Source organism: Vanellus vanellus (genome assembly GCF_965231255.1).
Source record: "Vanellus vanellus genome assembly, chromosome: 3".
Taxonomy (NCBI): domain Eukaryota; kingdom Metazoa; phylum Chordata; class Aves; order Charadriiformes; family Charadriidae; genus Vanellus; species Vanellus vanellus.
Genome location: NC_138907.1, coordinates 60,496,300 through 60,513,161, shown reverse-complemented (window position 1 = coordinate 60,513,161; position 16,862 = coordinate 60,496,300). Strand labels below are relative to the sequence as shown.

The following is a 16,862-nucleotide window of genomic DNA, read 5'->3' as shown; positions in this document are numbered from 1 at the left end:
ACGCTGAACGCAACAGTGCATGTGCAGCAGCATGGCGAGGAAGTTCCCAAAAGGAATTTCCCAACAGACACATTTTCACTTACCTATCTTTGCCCAATAGCCTGGAGCTGTTATAAGTTTATCAATATTATTACTACCGCTATTACCATCAGTCTCGGCACTTTGGCACTCCAGACAGTTGCACAAGAGCAATGCGGTGCACATGTCAGCATGGTTTCAGCCAGCTCTTTTCTTCATCTTTGGCTCAGAAGATGCCTGAAACCTACTCTGACAACTGCAACAGGTATTTAATGTGTTAGTGAAACTGCTGGCCATCATTAAAAAAATCTTATTGCTGTTATGTTACCATTTAATATGATTCTTACAAGGTTACTTATATGTCCAGTTAGAACTGATGCTCCCATCTGAACTCCATCAATAAAGTAAAGGGCTCTTCCCACTCATATTTTCCCAGGTAGCATTGCTAAAAAAATGGTTTAATTTTCTCTCAACTATCACCATTGTAAAACAACCTAAAACCTTAAAACCGCTCTAAAACCTGAAACCCTCCTACCATTTTTCATGTCTCTCCCTTTCTGTCAAAAAAATCTTATGCTGTTCAATCACAGTCTTGTACTTGTACAATGTATGTGCCAAATCACACAGAGCAGTCACGGAATTAGCTTTTTTCATGGGTCCTATTAAACAGATGGCTTTCTCCTGTTTTTTGGTTGGGATTTTTTTCTGACTAGTGCTGTGATTTAAACTAGTACATCTTCTGGCTAATAAGGAAAAAGACAGACAGTGTGAAAATCCAGTTTCCTCTTTTGAAACAATTCTTGCCTCCCAAGAAAGACTACTCTATCTAAAATCCTCTGTTATTCTTTACTTTTATACAATGACAAGTAATGAAACAGTGCATTCTGAATGCCCTAAAGATCATCTTTTGAGATACTGAATTTCTACATAACATTCATCTCTGAGGCAGAATGTTAATAAACTACACAAAGTACTACACTGCAATTTTGTTTCAAAATAATTAGTACTTCCATAGAGGGCAAGAGCTCTCCTAAATAACCAAATCAAGCCAAAAATAATCCTGACACAATAATAATCAAATTAGAAGTGTCTCTAAGATGAATGAAAATTCTCATTCATGACTGAAAATCACCCTTCCTTCCCAACATACTCCTGCTTTCACAATTTAAGAATGGCTACTCTCTGAAGGAGGGAAGGAGTAGGACTCTTGAGGTCTGTGGTTAATCTCTAATGGCATGAACAGCATACAGCAGTCTACTTGATTGATGAGTAACCAAAAAAGAAAAAAATGCCTCCCCAAATCACTGGCTGCCTGCACAAGCTCTGCAGCATGGTGACATCCAGGGCTCCAAAATGATGGATTTACCTTTTAGTAAAACAAAATTCCAGATAAAAATATATTTCTCTCGGTCTCCCACAAGAAATGGCTTTGGTTAGCTCAGCATGTAAAGTTTCTTCCAATCCTTACACGATTTTATCAGCAATTTTGAGCTAATCTACAAAATACATCTCTACTAAAAAAAAAAAAAAAATCACCGAAGTGTGATTTCCAGCTCTCCCTTTACTATAATAAATACAGATAAGCTAAATTGTACTTCACCCCTCCTAATACATTGTAGAAAAAAGCCATATATGGTTCTGCTTTGAAAAGCAAAACATGAGGAAAGAAAGTGCCCTTTCAAAAAAAGAAAGAATAAAAAAATCAGCTTGATATAAATGACTACTTCTCATGAAGAGGGAAGAAGCATGGGTCCTTTTGAAGAAAAATATGTCAATAATGGTTAATAGCTCCCTTAGAAATTACAGTTACAGTAAGCATTAATATTTGGACTTTAACCCTCAAATCACACAGAAACTTGGCGTAGAGAGAAAATTTTTCACCTGTTACTGAAATGCTGCCAGCCTCAGATGGAACAAGCACAGCAGCTACTTGCAGTTCACAGCCATACTGCTAACGTGTAGTTTCATGGACTGAAACGTACTGCCTGGATATTCAAACAGCACTAACAGAAAGCAAAGTGGGGATTGTTTCAGGGTGATCCGTCAGGATCCCTAAGGGAAATCCGAAGTCTGGGAGTGTTCAGAGCAGTGGGGTAGAGGGGAAATGACCAGACACCTTGAGACCGGAGAATTGTGAATGGCCTGAATTTGAACAGGAGTAATTCCTTCCCAGTGACTGAAAGTTAAATAAAAGACCCGGCAGAAAGAGCCTTTCTGGCTAGGGGCTTATTTCAAAGGCAACAGATAACGTACCTCAGCACTGGCTCCAATTATGGCTACCAGTCCTATCTCAGCCTAGTTTACTTTGGGGATTTCACAGTTGGCAGCCTTTCATCTAGAAGCAGCCTGGTTTGAATAAGCAAAGAAACTTGAATGAGTACTTAACCTTCCTGCACTCCACTGCACTTCCCAGCAGAGAAGAACAGCACCTCCAAGCTTAAGGGGAAAAGGGAAAACAATGGAAAATATATACTCTCTCCAGGGATTAAAGACGGTGAGTTTCACTGTAGCACTTGAAGTCTTCCTGCTACATAACTGCAGCTTTTAAAATCACAATTAGAATTTTAAACCCAAGTTCCAAGATCACAAGGGCCAGATTGGAAAATACTGCACAGAAATTGACAGGCTCTAGGATGTAAAACACCTAAAAGAGCTCTGTTTTTTATTTATATTATTATTCTTTTTTAAAAATTTATTACCCATTTCCGCCTCGTTCTTTTTCCTTTTGACATTTTAATGCACCATGTCCATTACTATATTTCCTCACCAGTACCTTCTAGTCCATCAGCAGTGCCGCATTACCCTGCTGTTGGAGAAAATAATACAGAAAAAGTGCTTTGCTGGCACCAGCAACATGGAATATGAATTATACATACATAGCAGGACAGAAATGCTGATGGAAGGTTAGTCTGCGCGTGTGTGCGCAAGCGTGTGTGTGCATGTATACACACACAGAGACTAAAAAGAAGACATATCGAATGCACATTTTAAACTCATTTACACTGATTGTAACTGTTTCTCTGTACAACAGAAATTCTCTAATATCAGCGCAGCTTTCACAGATCAGTTTTAGGACTGAATGAAAGCTTACCTTAATTCTTCTGACCTTACCACGAGGAGGCTGTAGTACCTAACCAACTGCTAAGCGGTTTAGAACCAGAACCACATTCTAGAGTGCCTAAAAGTATGTCAAAGCAATGCAACACCACACATTACTATGGAGACTGAACACCATTTCTCAGGTGGCACGGGGAGCAGCAGACGATAATGTAAATATCCACCTCAATTTAGCAACCCAATGACCAGGATTTAAAATGGCCAGAGGTTGCAAATAGCTAAGCTGGATCCCAGTTCCTCAGTTTAATAAACTACTATGTCTAAATTGTGTCCTCTAAAATCAATGACACAATTCTAAATTCATTCAATCTATAAAAAAAATTGCTTTAATTTACAAAATTGCACCACGCAATCCTGAGAATCGTATTAAGGTACATTACACTGAGGTCAAAAACGCTGCCTTCAAAGATAGGATTGCTCCTCGTGTAGGCACATCAAAACTCATTTTATAGTAATTAGTTCAGGTATTGATAACCGTAGTTGCACTAGCAAGAGGCTCATTTTAGCATACAGTTGGATGTGTATTTTACAGCCAGCTAGTACTGAATTACATCTTCCTAAAGCCGCACTGCTAACAGTATGTAAGCCAGCTATTTCGCAACTGTGTTTTAATCTCTCCGTATACTACAGTCACACATTCAACTGCTAAGAAGACATGCTCAGAATGACACTCACTGCTAGCACAAGAAATGCTGAAAACGATGATGACAAGCATCTAGCTTTAGAAATGTCTGCTGACTTCAGGTGTCAACCTAATAATCCATTTTCAAAAGTGTGTGCTGGGCACTTACTGTAGGAAAGAAAAGCTCACAGACAGTGAACACAGTCCTGAAAAGTTTCAAGCTGGGCATCTACAAACTGAGGAATTCAAAACTGGCTGGTGCTAGATTTGCTGTCTTTCACATCAACGGAGAAAATGCTATCCTCATTTGCTAAAAATTGTTTGCTTATATTGAAGGCTTACTGTGTTGCAGGTCTATACACACATAAACACTTATCTATCACTATAAATACATTTATTGTTGTAAGAACTACAGTGTAATAAAAGACTATTTTTTGGAGCCACCTGGTCCTCAGATGCCTCCACTGGGTTCTACCCTCCAGCGGCAGAACCAGCCCTTGAGATCTCATCCAATGCCAGCCTAAGTTATGAAAAGTCGTTCCTTGGAATTCAGTGGATATATTAGGTCTTCAACATACAGTCCTTACCAGCCAATGGGTGTGTTGAGACCAAGACAGGAAAACACTGTTTTGCAGTTCTTTCACACCGCCTTCCTGAAAATATGGGGAATTACTATACAGGATATTAGAGAGTTATTCAGCATTGCCTGTTGTTAACTGTTACCCAGGCCAAGCTTAAACATCCCGGGTAGCGTGAAACCACAGATACTGCCAGTGCAACGAGGAGGTCTTAAAACCACCTTTCTTTTCTTTAGCCTGACATGCTAGATATCTTTTGGGAAACACCGGCCTTCGTGCACAAGACAGACTAGCACATCGTAAGATTTTAGGTTCCAGGGAAGGTATTACGTAGCTGTAGAAATCAAAGCTAAGAGCAGGCCTCAAGGTGAGGTGAAAGGCTAATTCAAATGGTGCAAAGCTACGGTCTTCCGCAGCCACCACTTTTATTTATATGATTGTATCTTCTCTAATTAAAAGGGTGGTGGTCTGCACTGAGGATGATACCTAGGTGTAACTCGCTGACACTCAGATCTTGATCATCCAGTCCTGGTTAACAAATATTGATTTTCTGCCCCAGAGGAAGTGATTTTATTCTGATGCATGCCATTTAAATTCATTTTACACAGCTGCTTACTGTGGCTTGGCAAGGCAGAGGCAAACCAGCTTTCTATGTCTAAATGAGACTCCGGAGCTGTTAAAGGATAGATCCTGTGGATTAGCAGCTGAAGATAAATTTCTCTCCCCTATTGATACTTGGCTACTGATTCAACAAGTTGACCTTGAAGGGGATCACAACCAACTTGTACAGAAATACTGCTGCGTAACCATGACTCTGACACAACCATTTCATTTTCTTCTTACTTCTACATAGAGTGGTGTGTTTTATAGTAATAAAAATCCAACAGTTTTTGAACCCCACAGCTGAATCTTATAAACTCAACACATTCAAAGAAAAAGGCTGGATACTATTCATGCACTTTGGCATGTAACAGTGGATGTCTTTCCAGTTAGACAAAGTAGTATGGTGCGAGTGCTCTCCCATTTTACTCATTTTTGCTTTTTGAACAGGAGCACCAGTAGACTTGTGTCCTTATTTTTTGTTTTGTTTTGTACTTTCTCGTATGCACATATATGAATGAGGTTATTAAGGAAAAAACCAACCAAACAAAAGCAGCTACAGAAAACTGGTAATTAAAACTTGTTAATAACCATGAAGGCAGCAGTAATTCGGGCAATATAGATTTCCTACGGAGGTAACAACTGAAATACCATGACAGCAGGGAAGTCCATGAAACCTGAATGTCAGGTGAAGCTCGACTTGGTTGTGAGGGAGCAACAGGCTGGGAGCCAGCGTAGATACCTTCTCCCAGTGCTGTAATTTGTGATACAATTACAGAAACTACAATGTGAAGGACTCTGGTGAAAAAACAGTAGCTGCATTCTAGGCGAATGTTTTGCACTGGGTACTTAGTGCTCCTTAAAATTGTTGAAGAGACTAACTGAAATTTTTCAAACACATGCACGCTTAATTACAGTGTAATAAAACTTTCCTGAAATTCCCATTAAGAAACCCTGTCATCGCTCTGGCAGTACAGCACCTCTCAGAAAGGGATCATACTTTGGGGGTTGCAGTTCACTGCCCAGGCAGCAACGACAATACCACCACCAAGTCAAGAAGATGGGGTTGCACAGCACCGCTGCGAGAGAGGAACACCAACAATGAGGGGAGAAAGACGATGCCTGGGTCAGGGGGAGGAGGAATCTCATTCATTCTCAGTGATAAGATTCTTCATTTCTCTCTCAGGCACAAGGAAATGGAGCCATGCCAAAAGCCATGCCGGTGTGTGAGCAAGTGACATACAGCTTTTCATCATACTGTCACAGTGGCATTACTAAAAAGAAAGCAAAAAACTAAAATCCTCTGTAGGATTCAAGTACTTGTGTATCTTTCACATGGTTTTTATATTCCTTCAGCAGCCAGATGGCATGTTCATAAATATTAAAAAAATTTGCCAAGGTCCCACAGTAAGTCCAGTTTACACTGCTACCTACCCACCCTGGTCAGGCTGGTGCATCAAGGGAGCCTGAGCATTGCCATAGCTGGGTTGCTGTGAAGAAAACTTGGGGCATCCGCTAGCCCCAGACTGGCTGGCATAAGCAAGTGACCTAATGTATGGTGGCCTAAAGCAGAAGTAAAGAACAGCCTCTTTGGGTTTGCTCTGTGTCACAAATATGAATCACTGTCAAGTACATTCTTTCCATATGCAAGTATGGAGGACTTGCAAGAATAGCCAAAAGCCATTACGCTTTCTCCCCTACAGCCAACTTGAGATCAAAGAGGAAAACAGCGTGCTTGCATCCCCCTGGCATCAGAGAGGTGTGACAGGTTTCAATCAATCTGCAGTTTATAAATAGCCCTTTTGCCAGTATTTGCAATAGAGATTCAATGACTGCACAGCCCTTCCACAGGTGCTGGATCACTAGAATGGGCAATACGTGATTGAAAGGCTCTGAAATGGTACAGTTTCGCCCAGGCAAAGCTAAAATCCAAAAGTGGTTTTTACAAAACTGACTTGGGAGGAAGGGTGCGAGATAGGAGTAGTAATCATTTAACCTAGTTTTGATCAAACACCACACACTATGCCCAAAGTGTAAGCTGAATCACAACCAAATATTTTCTGCTTAACACAAAGTCTTTTCTTGCTGTAAAGACCAACAAATGTGATCTTTCATTACATGATTATAAAGTGTTCCTGCAGCTACAGCAATGGCCCATTTATTCCTTCGTGCCTGACCTATCAGCTTATAGCCTAAACCAGAGAGACAGAAGCAGACTTTTGAAATCCTACTTGACAGTTCTGTTAAAACAACCGACACAAGTAAGGGACTGCTGGTTCACAGCTATCTGCTGGAGTACTGTCTGTTTTAAAGGCATGCGGTTCTATTTTACTGATCAAGGCCGTGAAGTATACTAAATTTACTCTTTTTGTTTTAGAAGTTTGCTATTACTTATCACTAGATGCCACCTGCCTTCCAAACTTGCAAAATGAGAAAGCAACAGATGCAGGGACACATTAGCTTCCTATTTCTAGTTTTACATTGCGTCTTGGAATTAGAGCAACCTTAGTGTCCAGAAACACTGGTCTTGAATGATAAATACCTGTATGTGTAAATGTGCATCTGCATAAATAAATGCAAGATGCTTAATACACACACACACACTGAAGTATGCTTACCAGAAAGTGCAACCAACTTTGTGCAATTCTCAAATGCAATGGAACTTCTTGTAATACAAAAAGATAATAAATACACCAGGAGTTAAATTTGAGTCCAGGGAAATGTGGAAATTACTTCATCTGAAAAGTCTCTCAGAAAATATGATTTCATTGCAAGTATTTAGGCATCTTAAGAATAACCATGGACAGAAAAGTGCCTTTGCCAAAATCCATGCACAAACAGCAACAAGCAGTTAGCTGCCTGAAGGGAAGACAAGAAGGCAGATGATGTCTACAATACTATTCACAGGTTCTCTCTTATGGATGCATAAGTGGCAGTTACCAACTCCAGATAACTCCAGATTGCTTTTATGCCTCCTTCTGCCTTTCCCCTCCAGCTGCTCCCCTCAACCTGCCCTCCTCTCCCTCTCTGCATGCCTGCCTAGGAACAAGAACATCCTGTAGAAGACAACTGTCATCAGCGCTGCTGCTCACCATGTAGGCAGTAAAGGCAAGAGCTGATGGGCAGCTTCTTAAGCTTCCTTACACTCTGGCAGGGGCAAGCTGCCAAGGACATGTTGGCCCTCTCTCTACTGGAGATAAAAAATATATATCCAGCTAATCAATTTTTAGCTGCAGAGGGCTTGTTTTTGACTCTTAATGTCGCTAAGACCCTGTGGGTTTTCCTAAAGCCTACCGTGCCAAGAACCAAACTGGAAGTGGCTGTCATCTCCATTGTCACAGCTGCTTTTCGAGAGGATAATTCAAACACACGATAGCACGCTTTCCCCCTGCATTTAAGGAAAAGTATTCTTCCCACAGGTCATCTCCTCCCAGAGATAAGGGCACAAACAGAACATGTATAAATGCATATGCATACACCTATACAGTGCCATTACTTCAGAAATTACAGAAAAACATTCCTACTTGTTTAAACTCCTTTCACCTGGATGCATACCTGCTCTGAGCGGAGTTTGCAGCAGCCTGCATCACTGCAGCAGCCGCCTCCTGTGCCTTACGGTTCACAGTTGGCATGGGTGGGCCCATCCCGGGGCCTGCCTGCTGAGACATGCCAGGAGAATTGGGGGTCATACTGCTCATGTTTCCAGGAAATGGTCTGCTCTGCATCCCAGCCGATGGCATCCGTCCCAGGGGCATGGTACCACAAGGCTGGCTTGGCCCTTGTCCATGCATCTGACTGTTAGCATTTATACCCATGCCAGGTCCTGGGCCACTGTAACTTGTGTTGGGCACGCCACTGTACGTCGGTGGTCTGGAGTAGTTTCCTGAACAAAATGATAAAAAGCACAGAGAAAAACATTAAACTTTTGAGCAAATATTTCTATTTAGGAAGTCAGCAGTTGCAGAACTTACACATGTGAATTAAAGTGAACCACACTAGCCTCACAGTCAGAATGACTTTTTCACCATAAGGATGGAGAAGCAGTGGAACAAGCTGCCCAAGGAGGTTGTGCAGACTCTCTCCTTGGAGGTTTTCGAGACCCAGTTGGATACAGCCACAAGTAACCTGCTCTGATCTTATATCAGACCCTGATTTGAATACAAAGTCAGCCAAGAACAACTCCTGAGCACCCTTCCAGCCTGAATGATCCTATAAACCTGATTTTCATGTACCCTCAAACATTTTGTGCCTAATATATGTCACGGGATAACAGCAGCAAATACAGAAAAGCACAGCCTCCAGAGGGTTAACAACATAGCACACAGTACAAAACTGCCTTACACAGTAGAGAGATACGTGGCATGTAAGAAACCCATTACATAAGCTCAAGGGAGAATCTTATTTTTGTAATTACATGTTCTCATTCTTCATCGTTCTGCAATTTCAGCAACAGGCTATTCTCACTGGCTTCTTGCTCCTAATCATTCTGCCCATTTGTGTCAGAGATGCTTTGGCACAGACCAGTGAGGATGGCTGCCTGGTCCCAAAAAACACTCCCGCTCCCTCCTGCCCTACCCTGCCTTCCTGGCGAGTTCAAAGTTTGGTTATGGCAGCAGACAGGGTGGTAGCTTACAGTGCACCTCCTCTGGGATAACTAGTATTACAAGAGTAATCAGCAATAGTACAAAGATGCTAACATAAACAGGTGCCTTATGAAGGATGGCATGAAAACCTTGCTGACCCCAATCTACGTTGTCACTGGAGCAAACTGCTCCACTTGCAGCAGCTTAAAGTCATTTGAGTGCTGATTTTCCTATCATGTTAAAAGGTCAAGAAAAAGCGCATGTACAGCATTCTGTGTTATAGAAACAAACCCAAGCAGCATGAGAAAGAGAGAAAAGAAGGTAAAGATATGATAGAAAAGTATTTTAGGAAACGTATCACATTACACTACTTCAGTCATCAGTTTTGACTTGTCTTTATTTCCATCTCATCTAGATTAGTGGAAACACGACCCGTTCCCTCCCTGTGGGATGCCGCAGAGCAGAGTTTCCTGACTACTCTCAGATATTCCCACGCTCGTTCAAAGGCAGCAGCCCTTGGACTCTTCCTCTAAACGTGGAGATCAGCCACGTCTCTCCTCAGGCCTCAGCTACCAGGCAGAAGAGTTGATGGCATGCAACTCATGTTTATATTTAAAATAAATATATTCATCCATCATTTGAATGCACACATAATTAATTCATATGCTCCTGCTGCTGTGCTTTGGCTAATCCTCCCCTCCTCCCCACTCGGTAACTGACTCACTCTGCTACAAGTTCTCCTCAGCAAGAACGCATGAGACCTACGCTTCCCAAGGAAATGGAGAAACAATTCTCTTCTGTTTTAGAAACCAAATTTCTGCCTGGGGATCTTCACAGAAGGATCCCCAATATGTGGTTCAGCAGAGATAAAAGACTCCAGATTCACCTTTATGCTGACTTCAGACTGCCCTGTCACTTCTCCTCCTCCTCCTCCTCCTCCTCTAGGCTCAACCACTGGCAGCTGACTATTTTTCTGTTCAGTGAGCCATCGCCCCTAGCCAGAGTTCTGGCTGCTGAGAACTGCTCAAGCCACACTTCTGATCCAATGTATGTGACCACAAACTGCAGGGTTCACTAGTTTCACACTACTCTGCTTAGTGTTAAAGGTGTAAAACAACTCAGATGTTGCTCTGGTCTTCCAGTGGCTTTGTGCAAGAAAAATGTAATGCAGCAAGATGGTGCATATGTGTGCTCAAAGATTACACACAGTCAGTTAACACACATAGTACATGCTATTAGTAACACTGCTTCCCAAAGTGAAGCAAATTCCCTCCCTAGACAAGCAGACATGATATCCATAATCACTGGGAGCTACTGTCAGTCCAATTTACATAAAGCCAATTTGTTTTGTCAGTTAGGGTCTATGAAGTACGGTTCAGCAGCATGCTTGGAGGAGCAAACACCAATACTAAATACTATTGCTGTTTTGATGCTATTTTGAATTGGGACAAAAAATCTCTTCTTTTGTGTTTTGGCTTCTCCAGTGTAAGCACAACAGAAAAAACAGTGGAATCTTCTCCATAAAAATAAGTGGCTCAGTTAAAATAGCTCCTAATCATTCATCTCCAGGGATACATGTCCAAGAGCACAGGGAAGTGGTATCTTTTCAGCAAGGAAAACAAGTTTAAATGTTTTTTCCATGTTTTTTTTCCCCTAAGCATTTCCTCAATACCTCAAGTACTAGCTATTCTTATACCTTTCCCAGACCACAAAAAAAAAAAAAAAAAAAAAAAGCCCAAAATAAAAGCCAAACAAAATACAAGAGGAATTGCCAGGAATGAGGAGTGCAATCTTATTTCCATGTTTCTCTAATAGATTAGTAATTTGTTGGCAGTGGCTTTGACAGAAAACAGATGGATGCAGCATTAAACACAATGAATGCAGCAGATGCTAGGCCAGCCCACATCAGCTGGACGTGTCAGGCAGCCAAGTCCAAGAGCCCACACTTTTCAAGTGGGTACAAGCCTGGCAACAGCGGCTCTACAATACTACTGAACAACTCCTCCCCTCCATATCTGAGGAATTTTTGATTCCAACTCCTCCTCAGGAGAGTAGAATTGTACCCAGAGAGACACCACCTCAAAGGCACGAGAAAAAACAAAGCAGTAATTGGAATCAGGAAGAAAAAAAAAAAAGTGTAATGAAGATAAAATATAAAAAAGCCTACTAACAACCTGCCAAAGACAGATGTTCATACTTACTGCTGAAACTCTGGTCCACTTTGTCCAGGTTTGCTGAACAAAGTGCTCTGATATCTTGCCATTTCTAGGTAAGCTGAAAAGAGGTAAATTTGAGAACTACCTCTTCATTTTGCTCTCTGCTTTAGAGACATAGGTCAGATTCATAGTATTAAAAATAGTATCTTAAAACCATTTTAGAATTTTTCATGTGCGCACTTAACCATCAAGTTTTTCTGCTACCAATGACTTAAAGCTATTGTTCTGAATTTCTCTGAAATGATTTTACCTAGGGAACTCAGTAGATACAGTTGGTATTTAAGTCTTAACTCCACAGGCTGCTGCGTATGTGGGTCTGGATTCGGAGGTCCAGACTCTTGAGATACTTAGGGCATCTCATCCTTAAGATGCTACCACTTTAATTAACATCTAGGATTAAAATCAGTGGGAGCTAGATAGCAAAGTGCTTTTGTGAAATGAGCCCAACATTAAAGGTTACAAAGCAGAAATACTCAATTCATATTACTTTACCATGAACAAAAGGGGGTTTATCTTACTGTGAAGTTGTGGGGTTGTAGTTCAGACATATTCAGTAGTGATTTCTCTCTTTGTTATACCCAAACAGAACAGTTTTACTGCTGAATCGAGTAGGAAAAGTTAGGAAGATGGGATGCATTTCTGATACGTTTTACTGATCCACAGGAAGTTTTTCTCTGCCCCAGTCTTAAAAGACCCAACCGACTACAGCATCTGACTGCTCTCCAGAGTGCATTTAAGGAAGATTTTGCTGTGGCAGCGGTTTGATGCTCGGGTCATAGACCAGAGCTTCATTAGCCCCCGAGCTAGATGTTGTCCAAACACAAACCAAAGAGGCTGTTTCTTTCAGTAACAACTTCCATTCTTGCTCTGTTTTTTATTCTTGGGGACAGGAAAATGCTGTGTTTTAATACAAAATTAGAACTAATGTCCTGTACTGCATGCTCCTGTGTTGTATCACAGACACACAGAAGTGTGGAGCCAAAGCCATTTTTTATTTTTGCAAGCAATGGTTTCACAGGATTGGACTAGGTCCCCAGTACCAAACTGCTTCCTGGGAAAATATATTCTACTCTTATTATAGACCTAAGTGTCATGTAAACACATGAAAACCAAATAAATCAACCATATGCATGAAATGGATCATTCTGCTCTCATGAACGGGGGGCTAATTCCTCCAACCCAAACTTACTGGTGTAGTCTTTATTATGGTAAGCAATTCCACTGCAGAGAAAGGACACTAGCCTTAAGCAACGGTTTTCAGGACAGCATATCATGAAATGTAGCATTCAAACTAAAAGCTTAATGTCACAGAATGCTTTGACGCATATATAAAAATAGAAGTAGTCCTGTCAAACTCAGTCTATGCTTAACAATATTCTGGAGGAAGGCCTATGTGAACAAAACATGGAAAGCAAATAAAATCCTTGAGAATTATTTCAGTTTAATAATTTAAGAACTTGGTTGCAACCCAGGTAATTTTTAATATATTTGTTATTTTGGCAATAAAAGGCAAATGGGGTAACATTATTATATATTCATCATTGCTGGCATATAATTGTGGTTTGTAAGAGGGTATGTTAAGAGTTGCAATTACAGATTACTTTCATTAAAAATGAAAAATGCTATTAAAAACTCAAATCCAGGTAAATACATGACTTTGAAATATCACCATCTCCATCCCCGGATTTTATTAATGGTCACATTAGCCTGATGAAAATGTGGTATTCTTCTGCCCTATCTGTTACCTGTAGAGCTGAAAGTCTGCAGGGCCCTAATTTTATGATGACCAGTGCACGGGATCACCGGTACTCTCCAAAAGCTGCAGAAGAACACGCTTTTCATCCATCACACTATTCACCAGACCCTTCTGAAATGGCCTGTTAATGACAATGATGCTCATTTTCTTCCTGCCCCTCAAGTTCACTTTTTAATAGCCGTTTCTTCCTGACCACGACCCATAAAATCATTACATAGGCACTTTCATCTACAGAGGGAGGAAAAGAACTGCTGAACTCAAGCAAAAAAGAAAGTAGTATTCGGCGTGTTACTTAAATGCATTGATTTAGTACAAAAACCTTTCCATTCAATCAGTGTGGATGGCTAATGTTTTACTGCACTTGACACCCACTATTCCCATGGTTCGGAATCTCAGCAGCAGCAGTACAGCTGGAAGTCAGGATAGCACATCATAAATCCACTGGATTTTTACCAGTTAAGCTAGTTGCTCACTGTGCAGATAAAAATAAGCACTTGGACAGCATTTTATGGCCACAAAATGCTTTCCAAATAAAAGGAAAGCACCAGTCAACTGGAGTTAGGTAATTAATCTTCACACATGGCTATAAGGCATTACTAGCCCCATTTTACAGTTAAGGAAAGCGAAGCAGAGAAATGAATCTACTTGCCTAAGTTGAAAGATGGTGTAAAAGGCAGAGCCAAAATTAGAAACTGGGAAATCTTGGCTTGTAGCCCTGTGCTCAGAACACTACAACAAATGTGACTCAGAGACGAAACAGAAAGGAACATTGCACGGGGCAGGAAGGCTCCCTGCAAACAAACATCAGAACTAGTTCTCAGAAACTCCAGAGACGAAAATAATCATCCTCGCTAGCACGGGCAAGCCGCTGAGCCCGCCCTTACAGAATTTCTCATTGCTGGCTCCCGTCCTTTTTGAGGATTTTAAGTAAGAAAGCAATAGTAGGAAGTGCTGAAATAAAAAAGCTTCTTTAGGTACCTCTAAAGAAAATACTGCCCCTTATATATTCTGTGGCTTGACTTCAACTTCATTAAACCCCTGAACAGATGCATACTTCATAAAGGTTATCCAGTAAGGGCAAAACAATAGACAAGTTCAAGGTTGTCCAGGGGCAGAAATTGTGTATTCCATTTTTGTTTTACAATTCTGTCAAACAAGCAAAATAAAAGGAACTGTCTCTCTCAGTCTGAAGGGTTAGTTAAGATTCATAAACCGTAGGCATTAGAGCTCAATATTATATTCCCACAGTAGCCACTGTATTATTATGCTTGTTAGAAGACTTTAACCCTCACAGTCACTACACAATTTAAGATTGGCCTTGAGATTCCATCTAAAAATAGAAGTCCTATTTTGGTATCTGTGTTGAGACCCTTATTCCATGCTTAGTCAATCGTGGCCTCGTTGCAGAGATGACATGCTTGGGCTCCTAAACAATGGCCTTGGCAATGCAACGGATTCATCATTTCCTTGCCCAATTTAAGGTCACTATTTTTATACAGAGAAAGGTGCTAATAACAGAAGCAGCTTCTTCCACAAGATGCAGCTCCACCTCTGAATGACAATTTTGTTTGTTTTGTTTTGTTTTTTTTTTTGGGGGGGGGGAGGGTGTTTTGTGCGTTTGTTTTTTTTCTGTTTTGTTTCGAAGAAATCACATACCTACCTACATACACAATATATATATATTGTACAAATATATATATTGTTTAAATTATCATATGTATTACCAGCAAGCATTTTACCTTGTGGTGCATACTGGCTCATCTGAGGCCCATAAGTACCACTTGAATTACTCTGCTGAAAGCTACCGATTCCAGGGTGCACCTGGCCTCCAGGTGAGGGGTGTGGTGACATGGAAGGTCCAGTTTGCTGAGGTCCATACTGTGACATTTGAGGGTTCCTCTGTATGCCTGCCATAAAACCTAAAGGGAAAAAAGTGCCAAAGCAAAAATTAATATTCAGGTAACTGTTCTTTATTTAAGATTTCTTTGACATTTAAAAAAAACAACCCTCTTTAGTTAATCTTTTGGTAAAAAAAATAAAGGCAATTATCTGCACTGCCTAATAAGTAGTAGGGAATTTGCCTGATGACTTACGGGGCGAGTACTGTAACTTACAAAATTTTATGTTGCTACCAAAACGTGTAACTTCAGCATATAGAACTCCACTGTAAATACTCCTATTGTGCACAAACTTTCAGGAGCTAAAATTTTCCTTTATGTGAAGACTAGTCATACCAGCCAGAGAAGAGAGTTATTTTGGTGTGTATTTGTGCTCTAAATCCTTCTTCCGGTCTGTCCCCAGCACACCTGTATTGTGTTCTCTCCTTTTTTCCCTTTCGTGAATGTATTAATGAATCCTAATTTAATTTAAGCTTCAAAAGCTACAGCAAGAGACCTAGTGAAACGCTATAAAATCTAGAATCTTCATATAAAGGAACAGAGCTAAGCTTATGAAACAGGAGAAGAAGAGGGTTTTGTAGCAGTTTTTTTAAAGTTTTTATGATGAATTGGGAAAAAACCTGCAATCCCTACCCACGAAATGTCTATGCAGGGATGCTGGTACCCTGAAAGGTTTTAGTGCTGTTTTCAACATTGAAGAGGATGCACTGAGGAGCCAACTTTGAGGCCACAGAGAGCTGAAGCGTTATTTATGAAAGGTGCTCGTTTCCTCAACCCCCCGTTAATTTTAGTGGCGTGGGTGTGAGGCTGTGTGAAGCTGAAAGCCAAGCGACACCTCACCTGGCAGCATTAATGACACCTTTCCTTACATGGGGGAGGGAATAGAAGAAAGGTAAGAGCAAAACTCCCTGATAGTGAGTGGACAACTGGAAGCTGCTGAACAGAAGATCAGAAAAAGAAAAAAAGAGAGAAAGGGAGAGTCGGGCAAAGACAAGTTGTGAAGATAGAAGAGGGTGACAGGAGGAAGGAGAGATGGCAGGGTGAGAGGTGACACCCCAAAGGGCCGGGTGGTAACCACCTCCCACTGGTTAGCATCAAACGTCACACAGACCAAACACTCAATGCCTGATTAACAAAGAAAGAGAGGTAATTTTTTCTGAGCCACATACAGAGACATGAGCAAACTCTCAACTGAAAACATTGAGGGGCTTTAAGCAAGCCCCAAGACAAGGGATTTGATCACACCTGAACTTCAAAGTCAGAGCCCGGCACCTGCTCTGGAGGAAGCCAGACCACACGCACTGGCACGCAGCACAGCAAATAACCAAGGGCAAAATGGCAGCTTGGAAACTGGTCTGTACTGGTTGGAAAACTCCACCCTTCTGCAAAGCAAAGCTCACACAACCTTCTCCACTTGGCTTTATTTTGAAACAGACCCCTCTATTTTTAAAATAGTTCCACTCGGCGCACAAAT

General features: G+C 41.0%; 1 protein-coding gene across 1 annotated transcript in view; it reads right to left on the bottom strand.

The window, feature by feature from the left end:
• The window catches only part of ARID1B (AT-rich interaction domain 1B), a gene marked incomplete at its 5' end in the record, with an annotated part of 340,856 nt that overhangs the window by 55,235 nt on the left and 268,759 nt on the right, over positions 1-16,862 (bottom strand). The window contains 2 exons of the mRNA XM_082481489.1: positions 8,491-8,818; positions 15,230-15,409. Of these exons, the coding sequence (XP_082337615.1) occupies positions 8,491-8,818; positions 15,230-15,409 (508 nt within the window). The remainder of the gene's footprint in view (positions 1-8,490; positions 8,819-15,229; positions 15,410-16,862) is intronic.